Here is a 26,044-nt window from a genome sequence, read left to right as displayed (position 1 = left end):
CTGTGGAACTCTCATAGATTGTATAACTACTTGTAGAACTTGTCAAATGTAAATAGATCACTATTTTTTAACCTTAACATTTTTATTATCACTCCCATCCTGTAAAAAATCACACTGGGACCAGGAAGATTAATTCCCCAACTGCTGTCAACTGCTGTGTTAGGAAACAGCAATCAACAGCTTACTGTAAAGCCTCCAGCTACAATAAAACTCTTTCAATACGTGGGTGAGAGTTGGGTTGGGCAAAAGCAGGTCTGCTGGATGATATTATGAGAGAGGAAAGGAGCTCAGCTTTCTTGATTCAGTATGCTAAGGAATGTTCTAAAAGTTTGTTCCCTAGATTAGCAGGATCAATATTATCTAGAAAATGGCTACCAAGGTGCCTTTGTGGGCCTGACTCAATGGTACTGAACCACAACCTCTCTCAGTGACACCCAATTTTTTGTCTTTTCAGAAGTGTTCCAAGTGGTTCTGGAACAAATTTGAAAACATGCATTTTAAAATCAGTTCCACAAATAATACCCTAATTTCTCTTCTTGGGAAAATACACCCAAGAATGTTATCATTTTAAACCCTACTGGAGCCGGACGCCTGTGGCTCACGCCTGTAATCCTAGCTACTCAGGATGCTGAGATCTGAGAATCACGGTTTAAAGCCAGCGGCAGGAACATCCGTGAGACACTTATCTCCAATAAACCACTAGAAAACCGGAAGTGGCACTGTGGCTCAAGCGGTAGCACACTTCCGTTGAGCTGAAAAGCGCAGGGACAGTGCCCAAGCCCAGAGTTCAAGCCCCACGACTGACAAAAAAAAAAAAACAAACAAACAAAAAAAAAACAACCAAAAAACCTATTGGAATTGATTATGTTATCATTCTCTCAAACTTATGGTGACAAAATTTTCCTTTTTTTTTTTTTTTAGATAAACACATACTGAGAAATAATCTTTTGCTTAAGCTATGGAAATTCTCAATCTGGGAATGCTAAGAACACTCACAGAAGTTTATGGAAAGCAGTTAGTGGAACATGTAGTGATAGATTTGTTATACTGAGTATAAATAAAAGCTTAAAAAGATTAAGTGTCTTTGAAAAGAGAGGGAATGGTGTGCAATTTTTGGGTACATTCTTTGCAGGTAAATATATTAAAAAAAAAAAAAAACAAGGAAGAAGTAATCAGACAAAATAGGAATCCAAAGTAGCATGAACCAGTCCATAATATAGAAATCAAACATGCATTCAGTGCACAGAAAATACAACTTGGAGGTATTTATGTTTGGCAAACTTTTACAGAAGATTTTTGGGTTTTACCCAGTATCAATTAAAAACCATAAAATGGAGGTGATCTGACATGGTTTATGAGAATGAAAATATTCACAGATCATAGATTATTTGATAAAGTTCTTTCAAAAGCTGCTGTAACAATAAACTTTACTTTCCAAGTTGTATAGCTTATATAAAAGCCACTAGTGGAAATGAAAGAGCTAACCAAGGAAATGATAGATTAGTTCCTTATCTTAACTAAATCAACTTCAGATCATTGTCTATAGTTCAGTGGAAACAAAAATTCAAAGAGCAATATATGTGTCATTACAGAAAATAGGCTTTTCCACCCTAACATCATATGCACTGCTATACCTATTATGAGCACCTCTCCACTTATTTTTAATATTCCTTTTTCTCCAACATCACTGCATTTTTTCTCTTTCAGCACAGAAACTTCTAAAAGGTGCAAAGAAAGCTTTTTAGTAACTCTTTATCATAATTGTGAATTATGGTTACACTTGGCCATCAAAATGCTTGTTGGAAAACTGCAGAGTGCCACATGATCAGAAGAAATATCTAAATTGCACTTCAGTTCCAGTTAGAGAATTATTCAATATCCTACTTCAAGGATTACATCATACCACCAAATATCTTTATGATACACTAGGCTTCAAGAAAAGGTCTTGTACACGCTTTGCTGAAATGTACTTAAAATTTATATCACTGCAATAAATACACATATATGTATATATAGGTATATATGTGTGTGTGAGTGTGTGTGTGTGTATATATATGTTTATATATATATATATATATATATATATATATATATATATATATATATATAAGTTTAGCTGTTGGGACACAGACAAATTTGGCATATACCTAAAAGCTAATATCCAATACACTTAGATGAAAAGAAAGATTTAGGAAGTACAATAGCACATTTCTTTGGAAAAGAGCTTTTATGTGAATAGCTTTAAATCATATTAGCTGCATCAAGATAGAATATGAATCATAAAATGTTATAAACATTGTGAAAAACCTTCATATTAAAAATGAACAGTAATACTGTATTTATTTCCGTTAAAATAGCAACTTCTTAATTATAGCCATCTGGTTTTACCAAATACTTTGCTTGCAATTAACCCTTTAGCAACTAGTGAAGTTGTTAGCTAACCTGGACAATTTCCACATTTTAAAGTACCATCCTCTTTTCAAGTCACAATAAAGTTAACATAGATAAACAAGTTGTCCTTTAACTTCCAGCTTGCATGTGATAACATCACAGATCATTCCTGGGCTTGAATCTGATTTATTTATTTTAAGTCATTTCATCTTGTTTTAAGTCATTTTGTCTTGTTTATTTAAGCTCTAAGCTTTGTGCTTCTAAAATGATCTATAGATTTTGACATTTCCAATGGAGATTTTACACATATAATTGCAGGCACTATACTTAAGATTCTGGGAATTTATTGTGATTTGTTATCTAAGCTATTTTGATAAATATCTTATTGCTTTAAAGACTTAAAGTCATCTCAAAAGAATAAATTGATTAGTAAAGGGGAAATAGTTTCCACAAGAGATCCTACTATACCACATTGCGGGGGGAGGAGGGAAGAAGGGGAGGAAAGCTTAGGATTTTCCAAACTCTCATCAATGACTATCAAGACTATTATGTGCTTGAATTTTGTTTTGCTTAATTTTCTATCTAACAATTGTGAATGGGCCATGACTAGGTTTGGACTCCATCCCAAAATAGTAAGAACCTGGATTAGGAAATCCTAGAAAGTTGGTGTGTTGGGAGCTAACCATAAAAGAGCAAACAAATGAACTTAAATGCTAGTGGGTCCAGAACAGCTATCATTAAAATAGAAGGTATCTTTGGCTGTCCTACCATTTTGATCCTTCCCTCCCCCCACTCCCCCTTTTGCTGCTACTATAAGATTGGCCCATTGCCAGCCCAAGTGACATGATACCTTAGTGCCATCTACAGGCTATTATCGACATTCAAATTTTGTGACAACAGACAGGCACCAGTGAAATAAATTAGACAGCACTGCATTTAAATCTTTATTAACAAGGAAGTATTAGACCTAAGAAAAACTAATTCTGGATTTGGTTGAAATATGAGTTTCTCAGCCTCTTAATCCCTCTTCATATGGCGTGTTTCACAGTTTAAAATGAGTTATGACAGATCACTTATGCATTACTAAGATGAGAGAATATTTACAATGGATTCATTCTTTTCTCAATAAATTGGTTATATTAAGAAATTTTTTTTCTTTTTTTGAAAGTATTTTGCCACAGAAGACACTGAAAATCTATCTGTCAAAGATCCAATTTACTATATAACAGTAAAATAATTTGAAATCAAAGAGATGACCTTCTATATGGCTTAGTTGCAATCTATCAACTATCATTGCTTCATCACTGATTTACAATTAATACTCTACTATCTTGTCTAAAGACATTTAAAAAAAAAACCCACACACGTTAACCCCTTTAGTAACAACAGCTCCAATGTAATTGGCATCAGACCTTCAAATGTCACTTACTACTTGAGATTTGAAGGTGACTTATTAGATCAAGAGGTAATATGAAATGTTTGAAGCAGGCAATTTGGAAACCCCAGGAGCAGAATTTGGCCTAGCAGGATTATTATTTTTTTTCTTCTTCTTCTTCCTCAAACATTATCTTGGGACATTTTGAAATAATTTCCTCTTTTCATCTTTTACTATTTGAAGGGAATTGGAGGTTAAATAATTCTCACAACTGGGAAATTTCAAAGCTGTGCTAAAAATTCTTGACTGAGCCCCAGTGGAATAGAAAGGGGGTCAGGTTGTTTTATTTTGTTTTGTTTTCTTTTTCTTTTTCTTTTCCCCTGTTTTATAACTAAGCTAAAGTTAGATCCAAACAATAAACACACTGGCACGTTAATACTGGTTGACTGGGCACTTGTATGCAGTACTTATAGACCAGTAAAAGTGCTCGTTTACCTGTCTGGTGTGTAAGGGACCCTTTGTCTTGAAGCCTCCTTGAGAACTGCACTCTGAAGCACTGAAGTGGTCTGAACTAGTGGAGGAGCGTTTGGAAAGGGTGTCACAGCCCCCGACAAAGGTGTTGTCCAAAGGGAGCTCCTGAATCACGTGGTGCTTTTTCACAGAAACTGGAGTGTCTGGTTTGAGATGAAAAGCAGGCTGTGGAGAGGCAGATTTGTAGTGCTTGGCCAGGTCAGGGCTGTTAGGTTTGAAGGTGGTTGGAGGTGCCGGACCCCAGTCAAATCTTCCTATACTTTGCTCCTCCAGTTCAGCTGGCAGGCTAATTGTCCCATTGATAGGTTCGTGAACTGCATCCTCAGGTTTGGATTCTTCAATAGTCACAAAGTTCAGAAGGGAGCTCTTGGGAGACTTTCTTTTCTTCCTTTTCTTCTTCTTGCTTTGCTTGTTTTCCTGGTTGGGAGACATCCACTCGGCACCTTGCTTGCTTCTCTGAGCAGCTTTGAACCGCGAGGCATGGCGACAGCGCACTAGAACGGTGACGAAGATCACCACGATCACCACCATGGCTCCAGCGACGATGGCGATCATGATGGTGAGATAGTCCTCGTTTTGGTAGGGTTGACTACTGTCCCCTATGTTCCTGTCCAATGGGGTCTCCATAGTCCTGCGGATCAAGTCGTAGATATAGGAGGCGTTTCCGGCAGTGTCGTTGACATAGAGAAACACGAGCACGAGTGTGTGCAGAGACTTAGGGTACCCCAGGTCACTGATATTGACCACCAAACGGTGCAAACCCACATCGGTGGGCACCGGCTTTTCTTCCAGAGTGATGTTACCTGTTACTGGATCAATCCGGAATAACCCTTTGTTGTTCCCACTGACGATAGTGTACTTGAGTTCTGCATTCATTCCGGTGTCAATATCCACGGCAAAAACTTCCGCCACTACAGACCCAGGGATAGCCGAGAGAGGCACCAACTTAAAAGAAGTGTTTGATGGTGGAGAAATGACCACTGGGCTGTTGTCATTGACATCCATGACATTGATAGTGACTTTGGCAGTCGAGGACCGAGGTGGCTGCCCTCCATCAGTGGCTTTGACATCAAAAGTGTAAGAACTCTGCTGCTCTCTATCAAAGGAGACATTTGACTTTATGACTCCCGAGTAGGGATCCAACACAAAGTTCTCATTGTCATTTAGAATGGAAAGAGTCACAGCTTTATTCTCTCCAGCATCTGCATCTGTCACTGTGATCACCCCCACAGTACTATACTTTGGCAGATTCTCAGACACGAAAAATTGAAAATGGTTATGAGTAAACTTGGGGCTATTGTCATTCTCATCCAGAACTGTAACTATCACAGCCGCTTGGCTTTGCAGGGGAGGGGTCCCATTGTCCCTGGCAGTTACTGTGAAAATGAATCGTTCTTGCTCCTCTCTGTCAAAGACTCTAGAGGCTGTTAAAACTCCTGTCTTTCGGTCCAGATCAAAGAAGGAGGCATTCGGTCCAAGCTGATAAACAATGTCTGCATTTTTCCCGCTATCGTCATCTGTGGCGCTAATAGTCGTTAAGTATAACCCACGTCGGTTGTTTTCAGAAACTGACAGCTCAATTACAGGCTGGTTGAAAATTGGTGGGTTGTCATTTTCATCTTCAAGCTTAACCCTTACTAGGGCAGTCTGATTCAAACTGGGCTTCCCAGAATCAGAGGCAACGATTTTAAAGCTGAATTCTTTGGTGCCCTCATAGTCCAACAAGGAAGAGGTCTCTAGCAAATACTGGTTGTCATAGACTGCCTTCAAATGAAATGGGACCTCTCTTTCAATAAAACAGATCACTTTGCCATTCACATCGGTGTCCTTATCTGAAACTGTAATGAGGGCAATCTTTGTATTGACAGGATCTTTCTCTGATAAATACACCGTGCCATTGATGGGACTTATAATGTACCTGAGGTCGATGTTGGGAGGGTTATCGTTTACATCAGTGACATTGATGGTAACCGTGGCTCGAGCAGGAGTGGAGCTGCCATCACTGGCCAGCACTGTCACTTTGTGAATGGCTGTCTCTTCTCTGTCTAAGGACCTCTGAACTGTAATCAGCCCAGTAGTGTTATTTAAAGCAAAGAGTCTTTTGGTTGCAGGGGCGACCTGGGCACCAAACACATATCGGATTTCAGCATTGCTCCCAATGTCTGCATCAGTAGCATGGAGCTGAATGACAGAGGTCCCCACAGGAGCATTCTCTGGAATATGCACCTCCACTTGACCCTCTTTAAACACTGGCCGGTTATCATTTACATCACTTACTGTGACCTGCAGTATGGCTGTGCTGGATTTCTGTGGAGTGCCTCCATCCTCCACTTTGATTTTCATCACATAGGTATCTTTCTGTTCTCTATCCAAGTTTTGCTGAACAATCAATTGCGGCCACTTCTCTCCCTCCGGAGTTTCCACAATATCCAGTCCAAAAACACTCTGCCCATTTAGCAATTCATAATGCTGTACACCATTGAAGCCTGTGTCAGGATCTGTTGCTGATGGAATTGGAAAGCGGCTGTTGATCAAAGTGTTTTCTGGGATGGAAATATTGATGACAGGAGATGGAAACATGGGGGCATTATCATTGGTATCCTTGACAATTATCTTGATTTTGATCAGCCGGAAAAAGTCATTGGGGAGGATCACCACCTCAAGTTCAAAGAAACACTCATTCTCCTCAGCATAAGTAGCTCCAGCACAGAGTTTTTCTCTGTCTATTCTGTTAGAGGTGGTGAAAATTTCCCCAGTGCTGCTGGATACTTTCACCAAAGGGGCATCTCCAGCTTTAGAAACCAGTCTGTAGACAAGGCTGGCACTGGTCCCTGTGGCAGCATTGATGTGAGAAATGTTCAGATCCTTTGGTATGTTTCCTATGGGTACATTTTCAGGCAATTCTTCCCTAATCGTGTAAATAAGTTCTTGAGCTATTGCAGAATCCAGCCTTAAACAGGCAATCAGAGCAGCCAACAGGTAAAAATCCCTCAGGTCCATGATAATGTATTTATGTTCCTTCTCTGGAATTTAGGGTTTAAAGGTTCCCACTGAGGAAGGACGCACAAATGGCAAGTGGAAGTGTGCATGGACTGGAGGATGCATTACATTTCACCGTTTACTTGGAGACAGCCACTGTCAACACAATTGTACAGACAATATTATTCTTTAGTAAATAAAACAACAGTCACACACACACACACACACACACACACACACACACACCAATCACACCACGTTTTTTCCATCGGCTATTGGTAAACATGGCAGTTTGCTCTACCACTGTTCACAAGTTAACTCTGGGTTTAAAAACACATAATACCCTCTGCTTGTTGCATTTGTCCAGAAAAAAAATGAAATGACTTACTCTTGCATTAAAAGCAGCAGCAGCTGTGCTCACCTGTGTATCCCCATGCTGTTTTATTTTAGGATACTCTTTAATTGAAAACATGCATTTTTGCTCTCCTCTTCCCCTCCCCCACTTACCCACCTCCTGGCCTCTAACCCACCTCCCACAGTTGTTGTAGGTGTAAGTGAAAACCCCTACATAGCTAGATATGGTTCCTGCTAATTGCTTTGTCACATGTCAGATGTGATGTGTTTTGTTTTTTTTTTCCTCTGCCACACTGAGTCATCTTTTTTCTATGACTCTCTCTCTCTCTCTCTCTCTCTCTCTCTCTCTCTTCTCTCTCTCTCTCTCTCTCTCTCTCTCTCTCTCTCTCTCTCTCTCTCTCTCTCTCTCTCTCTCTCTCTCTCTCTCTCTCTGCTCTTCTTCTGGTTCTAATACAGTCTCACTGGGAAAGGGGCATTGGACATAGAGCAGCAGCAGCAGCAGAGGTAATAGTCACTAGCCACTACACATTCTGCTGCTTAAAAGCACAAAACCCGGACTTCAAATTTCTTACTCAAAGCCTGCCGTTCTTTCTCCATATTGCCAAATTATCCTCATTAGGATTGAAAAGCACATGAAAACTTTAAAAAATGATAATGATAATAATAACAATAACAATAACAATATGCAATCCCTTGTCCTAGAAAGGAGAGTGCTGAGATGTTCGTGAAACGCAGCTAACATTCCCAAGTAACCTCACAACATTTTCCACTGAGCATTTAAAAAAAAAGGAGAAATACACTTCCTCAACCCTGCTCTCTGCTTAAAATATCATTTAACATTGGCCACACGTAAATACTGCAACCCAACAACGCACGTAAAACGGCTTCTGCTCAGACGCCCTCCCTTAACTGCAGTTTAAATGGGTGCAAAGCTCCAGGCAGCTACCTACTTGTGTAGGACTGGTCAGTTCCCAGGCTTAATCTTATCTGCATTAGGCTGCCCAGTAGCTGATGCCCGCGATTAGTTCCAGCAGAGTGATGCAGGTAGGGATGCAGATATAGCTTCCGAAGGTGAGCTCTGCCCCAACTGCCTGCCCAATTACGAACACTCCTCGTCTGCACTGACGACATAGCTCAACACAGAATTTACAATTGTGCATGCGAAACTTTACACTTACGTGAGTTGCCTCAACCTTTCTCCTCTCCGGGTTTGCTGCAGTTAAGCCTGATTTGTTCCAACACATAGAAAGCCATGCATCTGGTAGCACCAGTTTGGGGGAGAATTCATGAAGCAGCCAAACGTTTCCTTCTTGTAAAATGTGTAGCTTCTGGCTGGCAAATTAGCAACTCCCGGAGAACAAATTCACAAATTTGTCGTTAGTCATTCTCTCCAACGTCTGGTCTCCGTTTCACCCACTGGGTCGGGGTGCTTCTGGTATTTCAACGCACACCACCTCCGGGCGCACTTCTTCAGCTCAAGAGTATTTTCCACAGCGTCAGGCATACCATTCCCATCGGATGTCAATACTGCTTAAGTATCTAACTTCTTTGTAGGAAACGTCAGAGTTGGGGTGATGGTGACACACTGGCAGCTTTCCGGGGTGACAGTGCCCCCGACCAGTTCCTAAGCGGTTATCTGTGGGGTGCTTCAGAGACTCCAAGGAGCTCCTTGCCGTCTCGCATGCTCTCCCTCTCTCCCTTCTCCTCTGTCCCCCTCTCTCTCTCCCTCTCTCTCTCCTCTCTCCCTCTCTCCTCTCTCCTCTCCGCTCTCTGAACTGAATTTCTTGATATAACTCTCAATAAGCCCAGAGGGAGGGCGTGACGGCTCAAGCCACGCCCCCTGGATCCTGATTGGTTCGCATCTTGCGGTGCGGGCGGGCGCACCCGGCGGGAGGGTGGGGGCGCAATACAAGGCTGTGACTGTCTCTCAGCTGCCTGTCCTCAGAGCCCCCCCTCCCCCACCGGCAACCACGAAAACCCGGAGATCTGATCCTGGCCCCCGGAGAGAGCCGGGTTCCGCGACAGGCACTGAGCATGCCCGACAGAGTGCCACCGGGAGGGCGGCGGCGGCTGCGTTGCGAGCCGGGCTGCGAACCGCGGAGCACTGCGGTCCGGCTAACGCGGACTCCGGAGCGCGGCGCGCATTCCGGAGGCGGAGATCGTGGCCGCGGGCAGATTGGGGTCACCCCCCCCCCAGTCACACACACACGGAGACAGCTCGTTTCTGGGTGCACAGGAGACGTTTCTGATTGTTGAATGTAGGGGCCGAAATGCACAGATGGGAGAGACGCACAGTCACACCCCCACCCCGCCCCGATCGGCGGAGACACCCCCGCCGGCGGACCCTCGGCTGGCCGCGCGCACACCGACGCGTGCGCGGGGCCGGGACCACGGAGAGAAGGGCGCCCGGGGCGGATGGTCCAGGTGGGGCAGCTCATTTCATTTCATTTCATTATAAATGTATATATATATATATATATATATATATATATATATATATTTCCAAGAAGGTGAGAGAACACTAATCGGGGCATTTCCTACGTGCAGGGCCGTGGACTTTGCCTGGAGGTGGGGAAAGTTGCGGCTTCTAGGATCGCCGATGGCAGCCGCGGGGCGAGGCGCCGGATCTGGGGCGCCCCAGCCGGCCCGCCGGGAACCCCGAGCTGCCCTGCCCACCCCGCACGCGCTGCCACAGCCCGCCGCGGCAACTTCGTTTCCGAGAGGCTGGAAGGAGTCCCGAGCAGCTGTTTTCCAAGCTGCGAACGCTTCCTCTCCCCCTAGGCTCAGCGCTGCAATACCTCCTTCCCGTGCAATTCATTCCTATGATTCAGCTCTGTAGTAGATGCTCAGACGTCTCCTACTTTCAGACCACATCCGGATGGAATGACTCCCGGAAGGACTAAGCTTTATTCCTGCATGGCTGGTCCCCAAAGCACTTTTCGGTGCCCGATTGATCTTTTAAAAGTCGGTAAACCACAGTCGGTTTGCAGACTTACACAACGACCAGGCCAGAATAAAGTTTGGGATATTGACATAACAGCTCACTTGGAATACTTTTTTAATTTCTTTCCTGAATGCCTTATGCAGGTTTTCTGAGATGGTCTTAATGATTAACTCCCCCCCCCCTTATTGGAATAAAAGAAGATACTTGTTTCTTTGGGTGCCCCATAGTTTCCTACCATGCAGAGCTGTTCACAATGGTGGCTTGTTTTAGAACATCTCTTGTTCTTGAATACAACGCATTTCTGCTTACATATAAATATTTATTTTTAGGTAGTTAAATTTGAAATGGATAAAAAAGAATCACCTTTCAAGCCTGTTAAAGTATATATTGCATAAATAATTATTTAATAAACTTGTTTGACATTGTGATTTTCTCACATGAATTTATAAACCCCACCTTTTCCTGGAAACTTTTCTTTAGGCAAATATTTCATAGGAAAAGTACATTATCCAGAGGCATACTGTAAAATCTATCATTTCTTTATATTATATATATATTGCATTAAAGGTAATACGTTTATAGCATTTATGTGGTGAAATAGCTACTATAGCAATATGAGATATGATTAGAATATATATAACGTTAAAAATAAAATATGAACATGTCATCAGGAAAGTATTAAATCTACAATAATTACAGTGAACAAAAAGATTGTTCTCCCATCCAGGTGAATTAACACTTTGCCAGTCACAAAAATCTGCAGTTGAAGCTAGTACACTGTTCCAGCTGTCACCTATGTGATGCTCTGAACTATTTAAAAACAAACAAGCCATCATTCTGATACATTTACAGTAAGCACAGCAGCAAAACCACTTTCCAGTTCATTTCCTGAACACCACAGTTACATTTTAATCATACCATAGCTATTTCAAAGTCATGTAGTCACACACATAGCTTAGCCATAATTATTTGACATCATTCTTAAGCAAAATAGCTTGTTTGCTGGAGATAACTCTATTTGATACCATAGCCCATTATCACCTCCATGCTCATGAATGAAATAGTAATATGAGCACCAGGAAAGGCTTAGGAGAGAGAAAAGAATCACCTGATTAAATGTATGATCATTAGGCTTCAATTAAAGGAAACCAAAGGTCAAAGCCACAGAATGATATATGTGTAGATATCTTCTCCCCCAGAGGATACTGAATGTAATGTAGAAATGGAGCTACTGCCTCACATTATTAGATCTTATATTTATCTAGAATAGCTAAATTATTAGTGTTCCTTAACCGTGTTCCTTAACCGTAGCAGTTTTACAATCTTAATGCTAGGAGTGTAGAGACAATTGCCCTAATACATTCCAGCTGCGGTTTACAGTGAGAAATATTATTATTCATATTAATATTCTTTAAAAAAATTAAATTAAAGGGGTCGGATTCCTAACTCTTTCCTATTTTGATATAAGATTTCTATCTGAAATATTACAAAAATCATCAACCTAAGTAGAGCTATTCACAATCTACCATTGTTATACTGTCTGTTTACATGTTGCATCTGCACAGTTACCAATTAGGGACTTATTTCTAAATTTAGTGTTTGTTTTGCATTTTATCTTATTTTTGTTAGTGCACTTAAAATAAATTAGACACTCAATTATTTGACTTTCTGTGTAGATATTCTGATAGACATATTAGACTTCTAGTAGGATCTCTTTAACCCTTGTTCATTTTTGTCAGTTTTTCATATTTTCTTTGTTAGGGATTACAGGGCTCTCATCTGTATTGTTTGGCAATTAGTAGATTAGTAATCAAACCATTTGAGCAACAGTGATATTGTCTCCGTGTTCTCTTCTGGTTAAACAGGTCAGAGGATACTTGTGAAGCTCAGTCACCATTGATCAGTTAGCTGAAGGTGAAAATGATATTACAGATTTGTACAGAAACAGCTGTTGTGTTAATGACATTATTTTATATTCCAAATTTAACACTGTACCATTTATATATTAAACAATACTTTTCAAGTAATGACAATTAATAACTTGAATAATCAAGCAGTTCAGTTTGTTAATTGGATTCTCCGTTATGATTTTCTAGTTACCAATCAGCATTTTAAAATTCTCACTTCATCTAGATATTACAAAGTCTTTTCCCATAAGTTTCCTTTCATTTTTATAAAAGATAAGAAGGATAAAATTTCCTCCTTAAGGACTTGCAGACTAATATTTCTAACTCTTATACACTAGTTTTATAGCCCTGAGTTAAAAAGAAAATAAAAACAGTTTTGTGAGCTTTACTTCTGAAGTTCTTTCAATCTGGATATTTTGTGTATGTCTAACAGACATAAATCAATCAATTACTGCATCTCTTAGGTCACAGCAGGAACTCCCCATTTCACAAAAAGGAGTAGTCTATTATACCCTACTTGGGAGGAAGGTAGACTGTGTTAAAAATGCTAAGGGTTATGTGTATTATCACTCTTCAGAAAATGACAATGTGGAATTTTAACACCAGAAGAAGAAATTAACACCTTTTAAGGCTGTGCAAACAGGCAAAGTATAGTAAGCTCTTTGGGTATTTTTTTTAACCTCACTACTTATTATTAGCTCTTTCCTTTTGAATCTTTTCCTTTTTTAATTCATTTTACTATTTTTTTTAAGAAAAATCTAGTCCAAGATAATCAAATCACAAAGGAACGCAGGTGACAACCTTCATTCTCCCTGAATGACTGAGCTAAATTTATACCAATTTGCTATTTTTTTATGACTGACAATGATTATAGATGTCAGGTTTGTAGCTCTAACACCTATCACAATATAAACTGACATTTTCCAGTGCCACTATTGTATCATAATTATTGCATAAAGGAAATATTGAATTCTTGAGTTCTATTATTGCTTATGTAAGGTTTCAGCTTATATATAGGCATAGCTTTCAGAAGAAACATGTTCACCATCCCTGGTAGGCCTCAAGGCAATCATGTAAGAAAATATGGGAAATGATTTTTATGATGGTAAACATACATATACAGATAGTTATATAATGTTTAAGCTGAAATTATTTGGTTAAAGTTGTATAGCTTCAAGATAAAAATATGAGAAACATTTTTTCCTTTGAACCTGTATAATATTAATTTACCTAGGTAAAAGCAGTTAGAATAAAATACCAAATATTATCTATCCAAATCTCATTTACATAATTGGAAAATGTCTGAGGAAGACAGAAGGAAACAGGCACATTGTTTGGGAGAATCTGCCCTTCCATATGAAAATTGAGACAGAAATATAATGTTGAGACAGATTTTTAAGCACCACAGCATTTGCCCAAATATAATTAAAAGTAATGATATTTAAATATAGCACAAGTTTTAAAAACTCTCATTTCATCTTCATTCATAAACATATGTTGCTGAAAACAGCACATCATGTTACCTGGTCTAACAGCCTGCTGGGGAACTTTCCTCCTCTCTTCCCCGTGCCCATCATTGTTTCAATAGTTTCAGTTTTCCTTTTAAAAATAAACTCACATGATTTTTCTCCTAGAAGCCCAATTTGTTATATAATGTGCACATAAATAGAGTGACTAATATAGGACAGGATGGGTAAGCCTCATTTTTTCTCATACGGTCTCCTCTCAGGAACCAAATTTCAAGCACGGTTCCCCTGTAAATGAATAAGGGCCAGTCAGGGAGACCACATGCATTGTGGACTCTGCAGCCCATACTTACCTTTGTATCACTGAGAACTCCAAAGTAATGACAAAAAGCCCAGCCCTTCACAGATACAGCTGGCTGTATTTTGTCTGGGACTTAAGCCAATAACAATCTACCTACAAACATTGCTTGTCTGTATATGTGTATAGACATATAGTTGCAAAGATTTTTGCAATGAAAATCTCGTCTTGTGGTACATACTAAGGAATTCAAAATGTCCTAAAATGCACATCATGTATCATTTCTGCATGCATGCATTCCCCTACATACAGATTGGTGAAACGTATTCTGAAAACCAGGAGGAGGGTCTCCAAGAAATATCTTGGTTGTAAGGAATAACAGCGGTTGGCTTTAGAACATTCAGTGGTAGAGTGTTAGCCCCCTCAGAGCCACAAAAACAAATAAGTAAACAAAAATAAAGCAAGCCACAATATGACACGCGAGATACTTAAAAACGAGTCTAAGAACTGGACGTGTGGTTCATTGGTAAAACATCGCCCCACCATTGCCTAGGCCCGAGCTTTCAACCACAGAGCCAAAACCATTATCACCAACACCACCATGACCAAAAAGAATGCAGTTTTTAAGAAGGTTTAATTAAGAAATATCCCTTGGGAAAGCATCACTTGTACAAGAGAAGAGAAACAGGCACTTGTTACAATTATTTTGAATGATTATAAACATTTCTACATCTTAAAATTAGTCATATATTGTGGTAATTATAGAGATTAAATAGGTACCATGTTTTATATCCAGAGCATAATTGTAAACATATGTTAAGTATTGTTTCTTTTTTCATATATAATTTTTATTGTAAAGATATTTGCAGAGGGGTTACAGTTACAGGACTAAGGTAATAAGTACATTTCTTATTAAGCATTGTTATCCCCTCCTATGATTTTCCCCTACCATCCCTCCCACATCCCCAGCTTCTCTCTCCCCCGCCCTGTCCTGAAGCTTTGTAAAGTTCATTTTTAACGTAGTGTCTTGTACATTTCATTGTTACAATGGGTCATCCTGTATCCTTATTTCAGCATTTTGTTATTTTCCTTCCCCTTCCAAAATTAGAAAAATGGATATGCATATTTGTTTAGCTTCTTCAAATTACAACTATATGAGTTGTTTTGAAATGGCTGTGTAAGGAGAAAGTGATGGAGCTGTTTTAAAGTAAAGTTTGTACCTCAAAATGAAAAGACTTGATTTTTCAGAAATAGTTCAGGCAAAAAAGAGAATCTATATGAAGATAAATAAATATGAGAATTGTATGGCATATTTTACAAAACACACAATGAGATAAATTCTGCTTTATAAATTATATTCAATTAATATATTATAAATATATGCATATCATCAAATATACATCTTATAAATAAAATATATATTACATATAATTATATATGTCTTCTCTATTTATTATAGTGTAGTTTTTTTAAAATTGCACTGATTTGTTAATGTCCATCAAAATATCTCTATAAGTTTTAGATTGTATTTTTTCTCTTGTTTTTAATTTAGTAGTTTGACTAGAAGCAAATTTTAATATATGTAAATGTTATAGCAACTTTGTACCTTCCAAATCTTAGTAGCAGTCCAGAATTATTCCTCAGTTAGCATTTTAAGGTTAATTTCTTCATGATTTAAATGACAATTTCGTAGCAATTAACTTCATTTCCTCTTTCTCAATCTTCAATGAAGATCATCCAGATAGCCTGTTAAATTGAAACACAGGTCTGATACATTAGCTCTCCTTGCAGTTGGAACTTAATATTTTAAAGTTTCCTGAGGACAAAGATGAATTTGATCTACAGATCACATGACAGGAACGTAAAAAAAAATATCATGCTTGAGAAGCTGAAATAAAAAGCAAAATTAGAACTTTGGAAAAAATAATTATACTTTGAGATTAATATTTTTTCTTCTTTCACCCCCTTGAGACAGAGTAGGTCTGTAATTCAAGCTGAACTGGAACTCCCAAAACTGTTGATTTTAAGACAGCTCAGATGAGCTAGGAATTCATAGTGTATTTGCATACTGTTCTGCTTGAGGTTATTTCCTTCCTCATTGAGAATAGAGGTCTAGCATTCTACTGCATGTTTTACTTTGGCTGGGAATGACAAGAAAGACTGCACTGAGGAGAAGGCAAAGCTGCTGGGAGTAGAACTGTTGTCTTAGGATATTTTCTTCCAAATGAAAGTAATGTTAGAGACTGTATTAAAGAAGCTTCTCATTGGAAGTGCCTTTCCTCCCCTTCCACCCACATGCCTATAAACAAAGCACTAGTAATCAGATGGTGTGGTCTCATTCCATCATGCTAAGTGAAGATGGATTTACTCTATTCTTCAATTTCCATTTATGGTTTCTTTATGAAGACACTGAGCTAAAGCTGGACCAACGCTCCTATTCACAGATAGAATTTGGACCTCTAAAAATATTCCAGAATCAACTAATTTTATGTTGAACAGTAAATGTTGTTTAGTCCATGAGAATATACAAATGAGAATACCAAAAGAAAGTTCAGGAGGGGAAAAAAAAGGTGAAAATGGTTAAGTATAAATTAGATCCATGTACTCTACATTCATAATATAGATCATATGTTTCTAATTCAAATCGTCATCCAGCAATATCCTCACCAATATTTCTGAAAAGCTGCAATAGTAGTTTTATAATAACTATTCCTTTGGAGGTGTATTTGTATTTGAGCTAGAGCTTGAACTCAGGGCAGCTCTCTATCTTATTCTCTCATTGTCAGTTCTTTATCATTTGAGCCAGGCCTCCACTGAAGTATTTCTGTTGGTTCATTAAAGATAAGGATCTTTAGGGACTAGACTGCTTCTAAACTTCAATCCTCAGATCTCAGCCTCAGAAGTAGATAGGGATATAAGCATGAACTACTGCGGCCAAACAATATGTATTACTTCCATAAGTCCTAAAAAACATGACAGAAAATCATAGCTACTGGCAATTTTATGTGATCCCATTCCTGCCTGACTTATTGACAAAAGAGCTAACATATGAGCAGTAGTAACCTAATTGGACTTTTGCTATTGCAAGAGAATAGGTGAAAATGAATTGAATGTTTATGTTAGTGATTTTTCAACTGAAACTGATTTTGTTCCTTAGGGACATGAAGCAGTTAGCCAGAGACATTTTGATTGCAAAGAACTGAGAGATGGCAACGCTAAACCTTGGAAGGAGTGGATTACTTTTGTGTTTCTAAAAAGAGTATTAAATATCAGCTAATCATGTAACAATTTCCTTTTCTCCCAATATACACACAGATACCTACAGCAAAGTACTATCTGGCCCAAACTAGAAATAGCACTGTTATTTCTTGCAGAAAGTGAATAGCATTTGTGCTTTCATATTCCCGTCTAAGTCTCTAAAATGTTAAAACTTCTTATATTGCTGGAGTTTCTATAAGGTTGGTAGGAAATGTTGCAAATGTGCCTGTGAGTAACTACCTGTTGAAATCTGAAGAAACAAATCTCTCTTCAAATTACTAAGGAACAAAGTTCTACAATTTTAGGAAGGATAGTCATCCTGCAAATCTACCCCTATGCCTCAAAATTTCCATTTCTTTCTAGATTTCTTTTCAGAAGGCAAGACTTGAACATACACATATGAAATTTTCATTACTTTCAGACTGATGTGTAAAGCAATGAATGAAAAATTAAACTTTCATCTTGCTTACAGTATTATTTGCATCACCTACTATTTAAAAATAGTATATCCTACCTATCATTTTTCTGACAAAATATGGAAGTCCCAGATCTGACTATGGTGGAATACTTAATTCTGTCGGGAAAATTAAAACAACCCTTACATTGAGTAGGATATTAAAACTTGCCTTGATTCTAACACTATACATTCTAATAAAGCAATTATAATTCCATTTAGATCAGGGATACTATACAAGCTTTAAAAAGGGAATGTATGTCAAGTGGTTAGTGAAGACATCTTTTATTCTGATTGCCATAGTGTTAGTTACTTACTTTAGTTTCTCTAATGGATACAGATCACATGCCTTTATTCAAAAGATTTGGGGTCAATTTAATTGTTCCTAGAAATATGGAAACTAAATTGCAATAACAGCCTAATAAATGAGCAAAAACTTGCCAAATCAAGTTAAATATTTATTCAAAGCAAGAAAAATGCTGAAGAAACATTGAGGACAAGAAAAAAAATCAATTTTATCTATGTATTTAGCTCCATGGAGTGACATTTTGAGAGTTAAAAAGGCTCTTAATTTCTAACTGTGGTAAACACTGCCATCTAGAGGCTATTTTTTGCTATGCAAATAAAAATAAAAAGGCCCCCAAAGAGGGAAATGTATGTATTTGCTATATTTATTTATAAATAGTTTAAAAGTTATAACTTCATGGTTGTGAAACTATACTTAAGTAATTTATCTCAATGTAAATAATAACTAAACATATTTTGCAATAATTTTAAAGATCTGTACGAATACCATGCCAGCTGTATGCTTGGATGAAATACTTCTAATTAACCATGAGGGTTTAAAGTTGTTTTATTTGTTGAGTTGCAATTTACCTTTCTTTTTATGTTATTGAGACATAAAAGACCTTTAACTGTGCAAGGAAACTTATACTGCTAAGCTATTTCCCCATTCTAATTTAGATATTGTGCATACATTATTAATTCAGAAGTATAGAGTATTGCAAGGTAAACAGAATAACTCTGAAAAATTAACATTATATCTGTATGTAATATTTCAACATACAACAAATATTTCTTTCATAAACACAAAATAATTTCATGTCCCTTTTTTCTTTTCTTTCCATGTTTCCTCTGTTGTATTCATCTTAATGTGAACTTTTTTTTTTTTTTTTTTCCGGTCAGTTGTGGGCCTTGAACTCTGGAACTGGGCACTGTTCCTCAGCTCTTCAGTTCAAGCGAAATGCTCTACCACTTCCTTAATGTGAACTTTTTATTAGTTTTGTTTCATTAACTAATTTCATGTGCTAATTTCTAAGGTCTGCTTCATGGAGAGTTACTTATTCATCAGTGGAGTCTGAGACTCTGCAAGCTATGTAGGATCTAAAAAGTGTAAGGGAAGTAGTACCTGGTGATGTGATCTATTTAAACAGAAATAGGACTACTTATAAAATTGTCACTGCCACAAATCTATATTTTGTAAATTACACATCCTATGACAATTTTAGAGATACTAACTCTATCCATTTTCAAGATAAATGATCATTACATACATTAATAGTTAAACAGATATGCTTTGTCGAGCAATATATATGTATATACATCATAAATTTCAGACTGTAAAATTTGTGAAGACAACTTTTCCTCAACTCTAGTGAAATTTGGGAGAGCACTATAAGATTGTAACTTCTTAAAGGTTGACTTGCACTCAAGTTATTGCAGATTGTGATTTTAATTCTGTCTTTAAAAAGTAAAGCACAAATATTAAACCAGGTACAATGAATCAGACACAGAACATTAAAATATAATTTTTCCAAGTTGCCATTACGCCATGGATATGGAAATTGAATGGTGAAACCCATAGCCAGTTAGTATGAAATTTCCCAAATTTTGATTTTTGAGTTACAATAAATATCCATAGCCATTTGATGCAATTTTATTCAATTATACATTTAAATAATAGGAGTAAAAATTACAGGGTTGATGGTTTAATCATAACCATATTGCACCTCATTTTTCAGTTATAAATCATCAGTAAAGAGAAAGAAAAGAATGTAATTAATATCCATGCACAAAAACCAAAATATATTTCATAGTAATCTTATCCTTTTATTATTTGCCACTATGTCTTCATACATTACATATAAATTATCAATATAAATATATTAAATATAAATTTATAAAGATATCAAGGACTTGTGGAAGAACATACAATATTTCCTTCAGTGGAAGGAAAAACAGAATATTTGGTCTTTCCTTTCTCTAATTTACATCCTTGTTTTGTTTTGTAGGAAGGCTCTTATCTCTAAAGCAATAGTACAATCTGTAATAGAAGTTCCATTAGAATTTTGTTAGTTTTTGAAAAAAAACATTGCTCAATGTATTTGCTCAAATATTTGAAATAAATACATGCTGTATTACTGTAAAATATTTCAAAATGCGTACTCTAGAATAAATGGCATTCTGCAACACTACATTATCACACTTAACAAAGTAACCAACAATTCATATGACCCTCTAATATCTAATTCATATTAACTATTCTTAACTAATTCACAGACAGCCAGGTATAAATCAAACTTGTTCTGTTCACCTTTCATTTGTTACTCTGTCTCCTTGCTCTTAGTGTTGAGAAGAGTTTAAACTATTTTTGTCTATGACATTGGATTTCTGATGAGTCAGGAGAGGTATCGGATGCGCTTATTCCTAGTATAGATTAGCTAAATTGTTTCCTCCTGAGGTCATTAACTTTTTTTTTGTTTTACCAATTATATTTTTGTGACATAGAAGTGTGAACTATAGAGATGATTCTTATTAAAAACATAATTTCTGCTACATATATAATTTAGCATGTCTTCATGGGTGAGTTTTAATTTTTTTTTTTTTTTTTTTTTTTTTTTTTTTTTTTTTTTTTTGTCGGCCGTGGGGCTTGAACTCTGGGCCTGGGTGCTGTCCCTCAGCTCTTCAGCTCAAGGCGAGCGCTCTACCACTTGAGCTACAGCACCACTTCCGGTTTTCTGGTGGTTTATTGGAGATAGGAGTCTCACGGTCTCTCCTGCCCGGGCTAGCTTTGAAACGCGATCCTCAGATCTCAGCCTCCTGAGTAGCTAGGATTACAGGCGTGAGTCACTAGCGCCCGGCCGAGTTTTAATATTTTATCCAACCCAACATATTAAAGACACATCACTCACCATCTACGGCCAGCATAAAATGAGGTAATGTATTTAAACATAATGGTGCTATGTCTATAAAATATCAAATGTATTTTATCTTAGATTATTAGTTAATGGTAGTCCTAATTTCTGCAACCACTTTATTATATAGTTCAGGTTAAGCTAAATGACATTCTGAACAAGAGTAGGTGATGTTTTATTAATTTCCATTTGTTAATGTTTCATTCTATTTCATCAGAATCTCTAGAATCTCAGATTATTTCACTAGTAATAAAATGAGGAAAACTATTTATCCTGGTTAGAATTGGTGCCATTTGATGGAGGAAAACAATGGGAGGGATGACATTGTGCATATACTTACAATCTAACTTGAATTGAAACGACTTTGTACAAGTACTTAAAGTAAAAAGAATGACACTTCCATCCATTCATAACTTCACACGAATCCCTATCTCATATGGTGCAAAATAAAGTTTTTGGTAAATGTTATTTCTTTTATTAGATAACATTCTTCAGTCCAAAAGAGCATTCTCTAAATTATTTCTTTTACTACTGTTTCTTTAAAAATAATCCCACAGTCAGGTGTTGGTACCTCGCCTTTAAACCAAGATTTCTATTAACCTTTAACCCAGATCCCTATTCAGGAGTGGGAGATCAGAGGATCATGGTTTGAAGCCAACCGTGGCAGAAAATGCAAAAGACTCTTATCTCTAATTAACCTCAAAAAGGCCAGAACTGAAACTGTGGTAGAGTGCTAAATTTGAGCAAAAATATATCAGAAAAAGCATCCAACCCTGAGTTCAAGACCCAAGACTGGTTCACACACACACACACACACACACACACACACACACACACACGAAATTTCTATGTTTAAGATTGTCTGGTTGGATCAAAAAGCAAGATCCTTCTATCTGCTGTCTTCAAGACACATACCTTGCCTACAAAAATAAACATATTCTGAAAGTGAAGAGCTGGAATAAAATATATGAAGCAAATGACCCCCATAAACAGGCGGGAGTTGCAATCCTAATATCAGATAAAATAGACTTCAAATTAAAATCAATGAGAACGGATAAAGAAGGTCACTACATACTAATTAAAGGATCTCTCCTTCAGGAGGATATTACGAATCTCAACATATACTCACCAAATAATGGAGCACTGAATTTATCCAAGAAACACTACTTTCCCTCAACTCTCACATAGATACAAAGACACTAAAGTGGGAGAATTTAGTACACCACTATCCCCACTAGATAGATCAACCCGGCAAAAACTCAACAGAGAAAACTCGGATCTTAAAATCTGCATACATCAACTATACTTAAAGGACATCTACCGAATATTTCACCCAGTAGCATCAGATTATACCTTCTACTTAGCAGCACATGGAACATTCTCCAAAATAGAGCACATTCTAGGCCATAATGCAAATCTGTCCAAATTCAGAAACATAAAATTATACCCTGCAATCCCTCAGACCACAAGACACCAAAGTAAACGTTGTAACACATGGAGGCTGAACAACACACTGTTGAACCACCAGTGGGTCATGAAGAGATTAGAAAGGAAATTCAAATGTTCATGATATTCAACAAAAATGATCACACAAATTACCAGCTCCTCTGGGACACAGCAAAGGCAGTACTCAGAGGCAAGTTTATAGATCTGAGTTCCTACACTAACAAATTGGAAAGATCTCAAATTTAATGAGGCATCTAAAGCTCCGAGTGGTCTAAGGCACCAGACTCAATGTTCTCTCCTTCCCTGCAGGTGTTCTGGTCTCCACATGGAGGCATGGGTTCGGATCCCACTTCTGACACAAGGCTTTATTTTCACAATTAAAAATAAAAAATAAAAAGAGAAAGAATAAGCTAAACCCCAATCTAGTAAATGGAAACAAATAAGTAAAATTAAATATGGATTAAATTAATTAGACTCCAAAAAAACTATAGAAAGAATTAACAAAACAGTTGGTTCTTGAAAAAAAATTAATAAATTTGACAGACCCTTAGCAAATGTTATGAGAAAAAAAGAGAGAACACACCTAAATAAACAAACTCAGAGATGAGAATGGAAACATTACAGAAACAGTCAAGATTCAGAATATAATAAGGGGATATTTCTCAAACCTTTCTGCTAATATGTTTGAAAATCTGAAAAATATGGACAAATTCCTAACAAATATTGGCATGCCCAAACTAAACCAAGATGATTTCAAACAACGTAACAGACCCATATCAAGCATCAAAATAGAAGCAACAATAAAAGTCCTCCGACCCAAGAAAAGTCCGGGAGTGGATGGATTTGCAGCTGAATTCTACAAGGCCTTCAAAGCAGAACTCACACCAATACTCCTCCATCTCTTTAATGAAATTGAAAGCAAATATTCACTACCATGTTCTTTTTATGAAGCCAGCATAACCCTCATCCCAAAACCAGGCAGGGACTCATCAAAGAAAGGGAACTATAGACCCATTTCTTTGATGAATATCGATGCCAAACATCTCAACAAAATCTTGGCCAATCAAATTCAAAAACTCATCAAAAGAATCATACACCACATTAAAACAGGATTCATTTCAGGGATGCAAAGTGGTTCAATATATGCAAAACAATTAATATAATTCATCACATCAACAAGAGCAAGGATAAGAACCACATGGTTATCTCAATTAATGCAGAAAAAGCATTTGACAAGATCCAACACCCCTTTATGATGAAAACTCTGGAAAAACTAGGAATCTATGGAATATTCGTCAATATAATAAAGGCTGTATATGACAAACGTACAGCCAGCATTATACTTAATGGTGAAAAGGTAAATCCATTTCCTCTAAACTCAGGAATGAGACAAGGGTGTCCACTCTCTCCACTCCTCTTCAACCTAGTATTATAATGTCTAGCTACAGCAATAACACAAGATGCACACATAAAGGGGATGGATGAAGTAATAGCGAAGGATGAAGTAAAACTCTCCCTCTTTGCAGATGACATGATCTTGTATTTAAAGAACCCCATGGACTCCACTCCCAAGTTACTTGAGATGATCGGAAATTTTGGCAAAGTAGCAGGGTACAAAATTAACCTTCAGAAATCAATGGCTTTCCCATATGCCAATAATAAGAGTGCAGCTGAAATTAAGAAAGCAACCCCTTTGTAATAGCCCTACAAAAAATAAAATACTTGGGAGTTAACTTAACAAAAGAAGTGAAGGACCTGTATAATGTAAACTTTAAAAACCTGAAAAAGGAAATTAAAGGAGAATTAAGCAAGTGGAAAAAAACCTCCCATACTCCTGGATTGGGAGGATTAACATTCTGAAAATGGCAATACTGCCAAAGGCTATCTACAAATTCAATGCAATACCTATCAACATTCCAACCTCACTTTTCAATGAAATAGAAGAAGCAATCCAAAAATTCACATGGAACAATAAAACACACCGAATAGCAAAAAACGATCCTTATAGAAAGAACAGTGCTGGAGGAATATCAATTCCAAACTTCAAACTCTACTACAAAGCCAGAGTAATCAAAACAGCTTGGTACTGGTGCAAGAACAGACCTGACGACCAATGGAATAGAACTTAAGACCCAGAAATGAACCTACAGATCTATAGCCACCTAATCTTTCATAAGGGAGCTAAAGAAATAGAATGGAAGAAAGACAGCCTCTTAGTAAATGGTGCTGGCAAAATTGGTTAAACACCTGTAGAAAACTAAAGCTAGATCTGTATATATCATCCTGCACCAGAATGAACTCTAAATGTATCAAATACCTCAAAATAATAAGCAGACTCCATGAAAACATTCAGGAATGAATAGGAGAAACTCTAGGCCTTCTTGGCACAGGGCAAACTTTTCTTAATATGAAATGTACTCATTAACCACTCATGTAACTATAACCCCTCTGTACAACATTTTTACAATAAAAATAATAATAAAAAGAAATTCCTGTGTTTATTAAATTACACTATTCCACCAGTTTTCCTAAAGTTTCTTTTATTTAAATGTTTCTTCTTGTTCTTTTGATATATTGGGTTCTGAAATTATTTTGAATGTACATTATATATCTCTTGGCTTGAATTAATTTTGAGTTCACTTGATGAAAATGGGTGAGACCCAGAGTAGAACTAGCCAAGTGCTCAAACTTTGGGGAAGGGACCCTTATCCTGATGATGAGTGCTCATTACAATTCAGCTGTATTATTAGATGACAATTTCACGTTTCTTTCATTAGCTAACATGAACTCAAAACATATGGTCTCTCTTATTCCTGCTCTTGTGAGTTTTCAATTGTTCCAGTTACTCATTCAAACATCCCATGGTAGGATCACCTGCCTCCTTTGTTTATGATCTTCTAAAATATATTTGAACTATTATATTACCTTCGATGTTTTCTACTCTATGTGATTGGTGCTTGTTTTCATTGTTCCTATGAGACAGAATTTTGAGAGATTGAAACAAACGTGAAATCATTCCCTCCTGTGGAAAGATCAATATTACATGGATATGCACATACCAATTCCTGCTGTGTGTATTTGAACGGATTCTCCTTCATTGATTCAATCAAATGATAGAAAATATTCAGAAAAGCAATGTTTATACTGAACAGGGACTATTAAATATTGTATTCATATAGGATTTACATTGTATCAATGGTTTTACAAATAATGTAGAGATGAGTTGAAATATGCACATGTTTGCATATAGGTTTTATGTAAATTCTATGCATTTTCTATAAGGGAATTCAGCATTTTCACATTTTAATATCTGTGGTACAGTCTAAGATCCAATCCCCTCTAATACCAACAGTGGTCTGTATGTATAATCTGGATACGATAGAGTTAGGGATATATCTGCAAAATGAAGTCGTTTGTTTGCATTAATATAAATAGTGTCTCCTGTGA

The 26,044-nt window shown here is 37.2% G+C and overlaps 1 protein-coding gene across 10 annotated transcripts in view; it reads right to left on the bottom strand.

Moving 5' to 3' along the window:
* The window catches only part of Pcdh9 (protocadherin 9), an 869,105-nt gene extending 859,721 nt beyond the window's left edge, over window positions 1-9,384 (bottom strand). For all 10 annotated transcript variants that reach the window (XM_070002869.1, XM_070002872.1, XM_070002870.1 and 7 more), the window contains exons 1-2: window positions 8,809-9,384; window positions 4,262-7,432 (exon numbers count right to left, since the gene is read on the bottom strand). In XM_070002869.1, coding sequence (XP_069858970.1) covers window positions 4,262-7,297 — 3,036 coding nt within the window. In that variant the 5' untranslated portion in view covers window positions 7,298-7,432; window positions 8,809-9,384. The remainder of the gene's footprint in view (window positions 1-4,261; window positions 7,433-8,808) is intronic.
* Between the last annotated feature and the right edge of the window lie 16,660 nt (window positions 9,385-26,044).

This window comes from Dipodomys merriami, unplaced genomic scaffold (genome assembly GCF_024711535.1).
Source record: "Dipodomys merriami isolate MVZ:Mamm:240054 unplaced genomic scaffold, mDipMer1.0.p SCAF_6, whole genome shotgun sequence".
NCBI lineage: Eukaryota > Metazoa > Chordata > Mammalia > Rodentia > Heteromyidae > Dipodomys > Dipodomys merriami.
Note: the sequence above shows the minus strand (reverse complement) of the source record. Positions and strands in the feature narration are given on the sequence as shown.